This window comes from Nerophis ophidion, linkage group LG04 (assembly GCF_033978795.1).
Source record: "Nerophis ophidion isolate RoL-2023_Sa linkage group LG04, RoL_Noph_v1.0, whole genome shotgun sequence".
In the NCBI taxonomy this organism is placed as follows: domain Eukaryota; kingdom Metazoa; phylum Chordata; class Actinopteri; order Syngnathiformes; family Syngnathidae; genus Nerophis; species Nerophis ophidion.
This window is the reverse complement of record NC_084614.1, coordinates 61159490-61172084: the sequence shown is the minus strand read 5'-3', so window position 1 is coordinate 61172084 and position 12595 is coordinate 61159490. Positions and strand designations below refer to the sequence as shown.

Here is a 12595-nt window from a genome sequence, read left to right as displayed (position 1 = left end):
CATGTTATAACTTGACACGTAATATGAGGAATAAAAATGTTTTGGTTATCATATTTGCTAAATATTAAAAGCATGGCTGTCAGCCCCTGCCCCTTTTACCGGGTAAATGCTCATATTTGTCCCTTTAGTTCCTGTGCCATCCAGTTCTCATATGTTTTGTTTTTCATTTGTCTTGTTTTCAAATGCAACCATTGACACGACAGGTTGGTATTATTACAAAATTACAATAAACAATAATTGTTTAACGTAATAAAGGATGTATGTATACATATATATTTACATATATATATACATATATATATAGACACACACACACACATATATATATATACACACACACATATATATATATATATATATATGTATATACATATATATACACACGCACATATATATATATATATATATATATATATATATATATATATATACACACGCACATATATATATATATGAAAAAATGGGTTGTATTTGCATAGCACTTTTCTACCTTCAAGGTACTCAAAGCGCTTTGACACTACTTCCACATATACCCATTCACACACACATTCACACACTGATGGAGGGAGCTGCCATGCAAGTCGCTAACCAGCACCCATCAGGGTGAAGTGTCTTGATCAGGATACAAGGGACGTGACGAGGTTGGTATTAGGTGGGGATTGAACCGGGGACCCTCGGGTTGCGCACGGCCACTCTTCCATTGCGCCACGCATATATATGTATATGTGTGTGTGTGTAAATATATATATATATATATATATATATATATATATATATATATATATACATACATATATATATACAGATATATGTGTATGTATGTATATATATATATATATATATATATATATATATATATATATATATATATATATATATACATACATATATATATATACAGATATATGTGTATGTGTATGTATATATATATATATATATATATATATATATATATATATATATATATATATATATATATATATGTCTTAATTGGGTTATCCAGAGAATAGTGCTCGATACCGTGGTAGAGCGCAATATATATGTGTGGGAAAAAATCACAAGACTACTTCATCTCTACAGAACTGTTTCATGAGGGGTTCCCTCAATCATCAGGAGATTTTAATGGAAGCATTCACATACAATGGTTTATATAGGGCACAGAGTGGGTAGGTACAGGCAGGCGTAGGGGCGTGGTGATTGGCTCATGTGTTACCTAGGAGGTGTTTCCGTCAGGGCATGTTGATATGATTTCATTGCGCTTGGTGAGTGATGACAGGTCGGGGTGATATATGATAAACAGTTTCTCTTTTAAACATAGGTTGCATCTTTTATTACCACTGTTGTAAGGTGTGCTGGATGCGAGAATTTGCCATGTTATTGAATATTCAACATTATTGTCTTTGAGGTTCCAAATGTCTTTGCTGAGTTCTGTAGAATTCCGCGGAGTGTAGTTTCTAAAGGAGGCCTTGTGATTATTCCATCTGGTTTTAAACTCCCCCTCGGTTAATCCTACGTATGTGTCGGATGTGTTAATGTCCTTGCGTGTTACCTTTGCTTGGTAAACGACTGATGTTTGTAAGCACCCCCTGTTGAGAGGGCAATCAGGTTTCCTGCGGCAGTTGCATTCCTTAATGGTTTCGGAGTCGTTCAGCCTGGGGGGGCAGTCCTTTAGCAATTGCTTTATTGTGATTTGAAATTATTTGTTGCATGTTATTCATACAGCTGTAGCTCAATTTAATGTTGTTCTTGTTGAATACTTTTCATATATATATATATATATATATATATATATATATATATATATATATATATATATATATATAATTTATACATATATATATACATATGTATGTATATAATGTATATATGTATATATATATATATATATATATATATATATATATATATATATATATATATATATATATATATGTATATATATATATATATATATATGTATATATATATATATATATATATATATATATATATATATATATATATATATATATATATATATATGTGCATAAATTGCATTCTGTTTTAGTTACTTTATTGAGTCTACAACTCCCTGGCACTGTTTTGTAGGGGTGTGGGAAAAAATCGATTCGAATTTGAATCGCGTTTCTCACATTGTGCGATTCAGGATCGATTCTCATTTTTTTTAAATCGATTTTTTATTTTTTTATTTTTTTTAATCAATCCAGCAAAACAATACACAGCAATACCATAAAAATGCAATCAATTTCCAAAACCAAACCTGACCCAGCAACACTCAGAACTGCAATAAACAGAGCAGTTGAGAGAAGACACAAACACGACACAGAACAAACCAAAAATAGTGAAACAAAAATGACAACAGTATCAATATTAGTTATAATTTCAGCATAGCAGTGATTAAAAATCCCTCACTGACATTATCATTAGATATTTATAAAAATAAAAAAAAAGAGCAATTGTGTCACAGTGGCTTACACTTGCATCGCATCTCATAAGCTTGACAACACACTGTGTCCAATATTTTCACAAAGATAAAATGAGTCATATTTTTGGTTCGATTAATAGTTAAAACAAATTAACATTATTGCAATCAGTTGATAAAACATTGTCCTTTACATTTATAAAAGCTTTTTACAAAAATCTACTACTCTGCTTGCATGTCAACAGACTGGGGTAGATCCTGCTGAAATCCTATGTATTGAATGAATAGAGAATCCTTTTAAATCGGGAAAAAAAATCGTTTTTTAATCGAGAATCATGTTGAATTGAAAAAAAAAAAATTTTGAATCAAATCGTGACCCCAAGAATCGATATGGAATCAAATCGTGGCACACCCAAATATTCGCAGCCCTACCAGTGTTTTGTACTGTTTTTGTACTGTTTTTGTACTGTTTTTGTACTGTTTCTGTACATGTTTTGATTATTATTATCTCTTGATTGTATGTAAATGTTGTATATTATAAATAAAGGTTTATAAAATGTTAGCGTGTAACTACAATAATAATAAAAAAAAAACTTCCAATCATTAACATAAAAATAAACATGAAAAAGCAACACTTTCACAAAACTGATTGACTGATTGAATTGAAAACATCAATACATATGTGTACACTTTTGAATACAATGTACAAGCTATCTTAAGAAAAAGACAAAAATGCTATATATTATGGAGAAGTGATACCATGAATTGATTAACGTGGACCTCGACTTAAAAAAGTTGAAACACTTATTCGGGTGTTACCCTTTAGTGGTCAATTGTACGGAATATGTACCGTACTGTGCAATCTACTAATAAAAATATCAATCAATCAATTAAAGTGAAAAATGTGCCCTCTGCTGGTTTTTCATGGTAGTTTGTAAGTCACATTTATTGATTGATTGATTGATTGATTGATTGATTGAAACTTTTATTAGTAGCTTGCACAGTACAGTACATATTCCGTACAATTGACCACTAAATGGTAACACCCCAATAAGTTTTTCAACTTATTTAATTCGGGGTCTACGTTAATCAATTCATGGTAAATCGACACAAAATTAATCGACACAAAAGCAAAAAAGCGATCCACATATGCAAATTCAATACAAATACAAATCAAAATTCAAGCATATTTATATTCAAATCCCAAAAATATATTTACAAATACACGTTGATTATTACAAATTATTGATTCATTTGTATGTATGTCACATTTTTTTATATGTAAACATTTAATTTATATATATTTTCAAATCTCAAAAATATCTTTACAAATACGTGTTTATTTACAAAAAACATTTATTTATTTGTATATCACATTTTTATTTTTATATTTATTAATATACGAATATGTATTTATGTCTATAAGTTGATGTGAGACAATTCTGCTTCAATAATAAATACAGGCCACGCTTTTGGTCAGAGGGGACGCCAAAGGTACTGAGCGATTCAAAATAAATTGCCGGGTCTTCCTTTTCCCACGAAGAAGAGAAAGTCGACTCCAACATGGCGACTCCCATGCACAGAATAATAGCCAGGCGGCAAGCGTGAGTATTTAACAAAAGTCTAAAACGCCGCTTTCGTTTTAACTCAGTTTGACGTTTTTTGTCTACTTTTGTATGCGCTTAATTTGTTTTCGGCGAGTTCTTTACGCTCGCTACCGGGAGAGTGCAAACGCTACACCGCTGTTGGCTCCGATATATAAACTGCTAATTTAGATTAAAACAACACTTATATCCTCGTATGTTTGCTTATAAGTAACTGTATACACCCCGAAATTTTGTTATTGTTATTTTTTGGAGCTCGATAACGATATGTATTCAAACAAAGTAAATACTCAAGGCAATAAATATCCATCCATTTTCCTACCGCTTGTCCCTTTTTGGGGTCGCGGGGGGTGCTGGAGTCTATCTCAGCTGCATTTGGGCGGAAGGCTTTGTACACCCTGGACAAGTCTCCACCTCATCGCAGGGCCAACACAGATAGACAGACAACATTCATACTCAATATCCATCCATTTTCTACCGCTTGTCCCTATTGGGGTCGTGGGGGGTTCTGGAGCCTATCTCAGCTGCATTCAGGTGGGGTACACCCTGGACAAGTCGCCACCTCATCGCAGGGCCAACACAGATTGACAGACAACATTCACACTCATTATCATCCATCCATCCATTTTCTATCGCTGGTCCCTTTTGGGGTCGTGGGGGGTACTGGAGCCTATTTCAGCTGCATCCGGGCAGAAGGTGGTGTACACCCTGGACAAGTCGCCTCCTCATCACAGGGCCAACACAGATAGACAGACAACATCCACTCTCAATAATATATCCTATTACAAACGGACAGATCCAGGAATTTTTCCTCTCCCGGGGCAAAGGGGACGATGGCCACAATGTTTCCATCCTTCCATTTTCTACCGCTTGTCCCTTTTTTGGGGTAGCGGAGGGTAGCTGGAGCCTACCTACTCAGTGGCCTAGTGGTTAGATTGTCCGCCCTGAGATCGGTAGGTCGTGAGTCCAAATCCCGGCCGAGTCATACCAAAGACTATATATAACAATGGGACCCTTTACCTCCCTGCTTGGCACTCAGCATTAAGGGTTGGAATTGGGGATTAAATCACCATAAATGATTCCCGGGCGCGGCACTGCTGCTGCCCACTGCTCCCCTCACCTCCCAGGGGGTGATCAAGGGTGATGGGTCAAATGCAGAGAATAATTTCGCCACATCTAGTATGTGTGTGTGACAATCATTGGTACTTTAACTTTTTAACCTTAAGTAACTCAGCTGCATTCGGGCGGAAGGAGGGGTACACCCCGGACAAGTCGCCACCTCGTAACAAGACAATACATCCAAAATGCGACACGTGTATTTATTCCAGGTGCATAATTAATGAAAGCAGACAACAATGCATTGGCAATATTGTTTCAGGTCACAACATATTGTAATCAATGTAAAGTATTAACGTTAGGCCTATAGGCTACAGAGTGCAAACCCCTGGTGTCTAATGATTTGGGTCCATCCATCCACTTGTCCCTTTCGGGGCCAAGGGGGGTGCTAGAGCCTATCTCAGCTGCATTCGGGCAGAAGGTGGTGTACACCCTGGACAAGTCACCCTCATCACAGGGCCAACACAGCTAAATAGACAACATTCACACACGAGGGCCAATTTAGTGTTGCCAAGCAATCTATAGGTGCATGTCTTTGGAGGGAACCCACGCAGTCACGGGGAGAACATGCAAACTCCACACAGAACTTATAAATAAAATTTGTAATTACATTGCCAACATAGGCTATAGTGTACACACGCTAATAATTCAGATTACAAGACCATTGGTGGGAAGCAAGCGTCCGTTTTATAATAAAAAAAGTTAAAGTTCCAACGATTGTCACACACACACTAGGTGTGGTGAAATTATCCTCTGCATTTGACCCATCCATTGTGTTTGTATGTATGAGGGCACCAGTGTACGTTGTTCGAGTGTCAATAATGCAATTGTGATATTTACGACATTTCAAATTGCTACAAAAAATGGTCTGTGCTACAAACGTTTTTTTCATTTAGTAGCACCGGTGCTACAAGTGAAAAAGCTCAGCATACAACCCTACCAAAAGGTAAAAAAAAGTTGGTTTTGCATAATAGGGGCATAAAATGCTGGGCCGTGGAAGGCTCAACTGGGGCTAAACAGATTTGTGACGAGGCTATAGCTCACCCTAGCGCAGGTGTATATATTGTAATTATTGGCAAATTTGATAACTACAAAAAAAAACAAGGACAACAAATTGAGATGGGACAAGATAAGACTTTATTTATCCCTTTATTTATGGGGGAATTATGTGCTTGTGGTGCAGATACAAAAAGTCCACAAATATAAGGTACAAGCATTAAAAAAACCCAAAGGACATAAAGTACAATAAAAAGTGCAGCGCTGATGCAACCAGCTGCCTCTTAAATGCAGTAGGGTCCATACAAGGGACTTTTCAATTGATGTTCTTTTCTTATAATTCCTTTTAGGGAGGCAAACAAGGATCATGTTCGTTGTCAAAAGTGTTTGGAGAAGGGTCACTGGACATACGAGTGCACTGGGAAGCGGAAATATGTTCACAGACCATCAAGGACGGTAGAAATGAAAAAGAAGCTGAAGGAAATTGAAAGTCAACCCAAGAGCATCACAGGGTACGTAAAATCCTATCATTTGTCACAAAAGACTGCTTTAATTATCAAAGTCAGTCACTTTCTTGCGAGCTGTTATGCTAATTTCTTTCCTTACCTGTCTACAGACCGGGACAACAAAGCTCCAATGACAAGAAAACTAAGAAGTAAGTTATCCTTATTGAGGTCAATGAGAGGGACAGAATATTGAACACTTATTAGTGTGATGCAGTGCACCAACAGTAATGTGATTGTGCAGGAGGACATTAATACAGTAGTTCTTCTCTAATTAAACTGCAAAATATAAACAGTAGCTGCTATTGTAAGGTCACATTGAATCCCTACTTAGCAAAACAAATCCATTATCTTAAATAATTGCACTTGAGTAAATAAACACCACCAGCCAATATATGAGGGAAAGTGATAACACAATGAGTTGTATGTACAGAATGTTCCATTATACATTGTTTGGTCGGAATAATACCGGGTCTCACAAAAGTGAGTACACTTTGCATTTCACCAATTATTTATATTACAGTACAGTGGAACCTAGATTTATAGACTTTGTTGGTTCTTGAACATTGTTCGTAAAGAGAAAGTTTTGTTCAATGAAACATATTCCTCCATGAGAAACAATGTACACAATAATATGTACCAGCATCAATAAGTCTACATTCTAGTAAAGGTTTGTACACTTTGAAAGTATTATACATTGGTATAAAGTACTGTGTCAAAATGACAAAATAAGGTGATGGATCAAATGTTTATTTTTAGTAACAAAGCCATAACAAGCTAAACTGTCTTCATTTGCAGCCGCCCTTTTTTTCCATTATAAAACTTAAAAAACAAGATTATAAAAGACAAAATAAGACTCACAGAAGAATAGCTTTCATATTTATTTTGCACTTGAATAAACAATACCAGGGATGTCCAATCCGTGACTTTATGTGGATTTTCTTTCAATGAGATGTAATGTAATTATATATAGCATTTCAAAGGGAAGTGCTTTTTTTTTTAATTTTGCCTTATGCAAAACAAAAAAAATGTTTTCATTCTAACTTGTAAAATTGGCTTGTTTTAGGTGGCAAGCAATGCAGCTAATGGGATCAATCCATTCTGCCTCTTTGAAAATGCATCCAAAAACCGCTAGAAATACTTCATTTACAGTCCATAACCTGTATAATAACTAAGCTGTAACGACGTATTTGTAAGAGCAAACATTGAAGAACTGTTGTGGTAGCATAGTAACACATTGCCTTGCGCCGGCATGCTACAGTATTAGTCGTAAGTTAGCTGGGGCATCAACAACTGAATGGCTTTTTGAGTTTGTAATTCACAACACAAAGCAATAAGACACCAATTTGTACTGACTGAAAAACATGATCATATTACAGTATCTGTAAAGTATTTCATTTTTGTTTGTGCACAGCTATCTCGGCAATGTATTTACTGTAGTTGTCTTAACAAGCATGATGTGCTGCATGTATCATAATCAATATTATATTGGCTTACTCGATGGACAGTTGTCTGTTTGGTCCAGCTGGCCGTGGATGTTTTTTTTGTGGTTTATTTTAGTTTAGCAATCGCTTGGCTCCTAATTCCACATTTGCAACGTCTAATCACGCCGCCCTCTTTCTCGGCTTGTCTGCTTCTATGTTTCACACTGTTTGTGCTTGCTTCTATAACCAGTTGTTCATCCTCTGTATATCCAGCTTCAAAAAGGTTAGGTTGTGACTCCTCATTTGTCCAAAAATAGTCGTCTGTCAGTTACCAAGTCTGCCATGACTACAACAGTCACATTTGTTTGCGGAAGTAGGAACTCACGTTTGTTGCTGGAAGTGTGTTGCTATGGGAATTGGGAATACAAATAAATTATCTGAGGAAATATGTTCCAGTAATGCTTAAATGACCAAAATACGGTAAATATTGTACATATTGTTACGAACGTTGTTAGTTACTACATATGTATATATATATATATGCACGTATGTATGTTACTTGCAGTGTGTATACAAAACTTTGTAGGGTTGTGAAGGCTACAACGGTGATTCCTATTAGCTGCGTTTTTATCATCTTTTAAATCCCCTTCCCCCCAAAAAAAAATCATGTGTGTAAATTAAATGGATACATCACTGGACTAACTTCAAAAGTAATAAGTGTTCAAAAGTAATAAGTGTTTACAAAGTACAAAGAAGAAGAACCATGATAAACATTCCGAATTTACTTCATCCATCCATTCTTTCATTCTCAAAATAATCTTACTTGTCTCATCATATGAAATTTGATTTGCTTCACAAATTTTTATTTATTTTTATTGTGATTACTTATGGAGTATATTGTGAATAAATGGAAAACAGATAGATAGTGAACGTAAGTTTTAGCAACTGTTATGTAAAAGAAAAGGGGGTAGGATTAAATACGCTTTGCTTCTTCCTACTCCCTTTCGAACATGTCAAAAAGAGAAACTGGAAATTGTGATGTATCATGTATGCTTACATGTTCAAAACAAACTCAAACTCAAAACAGGAGGGTTTTGAAGTCGTTTTAGAGGGCTTTGAAGCCTACAACGGTCACTCCTATTAGCTGCGTTTTTGTCATCTTTTAAATCACCACCCTAAAAAATGTATGTGAATTAAATGCATACATCACTAGACTAACTTCAAACAGTGTAAAGGGAGTTAAAGTAAACCAGTTACAATTTTATGACAAAAACTTTTTTTTTTTACATTTTATTCCAATTCCGTATACTGTCTCATACGGAGTGTGCGCGTGCGTACTGATAACATTTACACAGCTGTTTTCACTCGTGATCAGCGATTGCAATGATTTAAGTCTGCATATTTATTCAATACCAAATTAAAGAGGGAAATGAGCCAACTATGTAAAATTACAGTACACCCTCCCTGATAAACCAAAATTTTCTGGAGAAGTCACTAACACGCTGACATACAGGCAGGCACACACATGCGTAACAACACCCTTTCTCGCCAAGCACGTTTGTAACGTAACCATGACCATTTGTACATTAAAAAAGGATGTAGGATTTACAATCTTATCAGGAAATGATCAGACACTAGTGTGATACAGCACTATTTTGAAAAAAAGCTAAAGGTAACAAACGGAATAACACTTTTCTTTATTTTTTTCTTTATTTGTATTTTAAACATGGACAGTAATTAATATAGAACATAGTAAACACATATAAAAACAGCAACCAATTAGCGAAGCGTGTGTGTATGTTCACAAAAGGATTGAGAGGAAGTCTAAACTTACCAGGTTGCACACTTATGCTTTAAAAAAAAAAAAAATTAACAATTCAATTATTTGCTTGCTTCCAAGTACTATTATTGATAATTGCAAAAAAAATTCCAACATAAATAAGAGAAACCTATGACTTATGATGTAATCAAAAAAAAATCAAGAGAAGACCCAAAAGGATCATGAAAAACTACCTCTTTTTGGTGAACTTTATACGGTCTCCTCGTCATATCTTTTCAAGATCCTGTTTTTACACTTCTTCGTAAACTGCTCCATGTTCATACATGTAACATTCTTTAAAAAAAAACACTCCCCTTAAATAATATGCTTTATTTTTTCCCACTTGCTTGATCTAAAAATGTAATTCTTACTGACTACCACTAATTATTTTCTTGATTTCTTTTAGTGTTTTTTTCAAGCCAGAAAGATTAGATTTGAAATGACTATAGTTTCGTGTCATGTCTGTTATCTGCTTTTTTTTTCTACAAAATTGAACTGGATAAACATCCTCCAAGTCTGGGGATTCTATCATTTCCCCAGGGGTAGTATAACCGTGTGATGGTTACGTAGGAGCAAAAGCCTAGCTTTAATACTCTTGGGCTTGGAATTCACCACAGCTGGACATGTTAGTGGAATTTACTTCCACTCCTCCAGACGGCATCACTACATTACACTGTTGGGGTCAATTTTAGTGAAGCTGTACACAGACTACTCTAAAGTACATCCACGTTTAATTTGTATTGTATTATTTCTTGTTCACCGGTGTCTGTAACCTCTTCCCGGCTTGTAATTCCAGTAGTACCTTGTGTTTAACCTTCTTTTGTTTTGACACTCAGGGCGAAAGACTCCGACGAGAGCAGCAGTAATTCGGACAGCTCTTCTAATGACTCATCAGACAGCAGCGACTCCTCCAGCTCCTCTTCCGACGACCTCAGCAGTGACAGTGACGACGACAGCTCCTCGTCCTCCTCTTCGTCCTCTTCATCTTCGTCGTCCCCGGACAGCTCGGATTCCGGAAGCGATTCAGATCAGGGACCTCCAAAGAAGAAGAAAAAGAAAAAATGAATTAGTAATACAAATGTGCTGTGTTGTTTCTCCCCGGTTTTTATATTTTCGCACTTAACATTCCTGCACCTAGTTAAATCTAACGAGAAGCTTGTACAGTTTTGTTAAGATAAAAAAAACAAGACTTTTGGACGGAGTTTTCTTAAATTTATTGGTCCTGTGCAGGGCAGCTGTTTGAGGAGTGTACTGTGCTATTATGTCTGGACTAAAGTATATTTTAACAAGCTCAACACCTTTCTGTGGAAAATATGTAATATGCAAGTAAATAAAGGACACTGAATCAAAGTTCACTGACTTATTTTATCGCTAATATAGATCAGTGGTTCCTAAATGGGGGTACTTGAAGGTATGCCAAGGGGTATGTGAGGATTTTTAAAACATATTCTAAAAATAGCAACAATTCAAAATCCTTTTAAAAATATATTTATTGAATAATACTTCAACAAAATATGAATGTTAGTTGATAAACTGTGAAAAGAAATGCAACAATGCAATATTCATTGTTGACAGCTAGATTTTTTGTGGACATGTTCCATAAATATGTATGTTAAAGATTTCTTTTTTTGAGAAGAAATGTTTAGAATTTAAGTTTATGAATCCAGATGGATCTCTATTACAATCCCCAAAGAGGGCACTTTAAGGGAGGCCAAGGGGGAAGACCCAGGACACGTTGGGAAGACTGTTTCCCGGCTGGCCTGGGAATGCCTCAGGATCCCCCAGGAGGAGCTGGGCGAAGTGGCTGGGGAGAGGGAAGTCTGGCTTCTCTGCTTAGGCTGCTGCCTCCGCGACCTGATCTCAGCTAAGCGGAAGAAAATGGATGGATGGATGGAAATATTGTAATCACTATTATAATTTAAGAGCCGATAGAAATTAATGCACTTTTTATGCTACCGCTAGAGGAGCTAAAATATCCCGTAAATCTGTGTTGCTTAACCTGCTTTTTGATTGATTGACTGAAACTTTTTTAGTAGATTGCACAGTACAGCACACATTCCGTACAATTGACCACTAAATGGTGACACCCGAATACATTTTTCAACTTGTTTAAGTCGACAGGGTCCACGTTAATTAATTCATGGTACGAATACAGTCATCATACAAGTTAATCATCAGAGTATATACATTGAATTATTTACATTATTTACAATCCGTGGTGGCTTTTTGGTGGTAGTGGGGTTAGTGCGTCTGCCTCACAATACGAAGAACCTGAGTAGTCAGGGTTCAATCCCAGGCTCTGGATCTTTCTGTGTGGAGTTTGCATGTCCTCCCCGTGAATGCGTGGGTTTCCTCCAGGTACTCCGGCTTCCTCCCACTTCCAAAGACATGCACCTGGGGATAGGTTGATTGGCAACACTAAATTGGCCCTAGTGTGTGAATGTTAGTGTGAATGTCGTCTGTCTATCTGTGTTGGCCCTGTGATGAGGGGGCGACTTGTCCAGGTTGTACCTCACCTTCCGCCTGATTGTAGCTGAGATAGGCACCAGCGCCCCCCGTGACCCCAAAGGGAATAAGCGGTAGAAATGGATGGATGGATGGACAATCCGGGGGGTTGGATTGAAATCAGTACTTCAGTCATCAACAATCGCATCGTCAGAGAAATGGACATTGCATGAAGCGAAAGGAGGAAGTTCCGTATTCTACGGGTA

General features: G+C 36.3%; 1 protein-coding gene across 1 annotated transcript; it reads left to right on the top strand.

Moving 5' to 3' along the window:
* Positions 1-3889: 3889 nt before the first annotated feature.
* zcchc10 (zinc finger, CCHC domain containing 10) lies at positions 3890-11234 on the top strand. Its single transcript, XM_061898636.1, has 4 exons — positions 3890-4026; positions 6489-6650; positions 6755-6793; positions 10721-11234. Exons 1-4 carry the CDS (start codon positions 3986-3988, stop codon positions 10947-10949), a joined length of 471 nt encoding a protein of 156 aa, XP_061754620.1. The 5' UTR covers positions 3890-3985; the 3' UTR covers positions 10950-11234.
* The last annotated feature ends 1361 nt before the right edge of the window (positions 11235-12595 follow it).

Excerpts from the sequence above, each read along its gene's own strand:
- zcchc10 (XM_061898636.1), top strand. The coding sequence starts at position 3,986 with ATGGCGACTCCCATGCACAGAATAATAGCCAGGCGGCAAGC. Across the intron at positions 6,651-6,754 it reads CAACCCAAGAGCATCACAGG|ACCGGGACAACAAAGCTCCA; the intron begins GTACGTAAAATC and ends ACCTGTCTACAG. Across the intron at positions 6,794-10,720 it reads AATGACAAGAAAACTAAGAA|GGCGAAAGACTCCGACGAGA; the intron begins GTAAGTTATCCT and ends TTTGACACTCAG.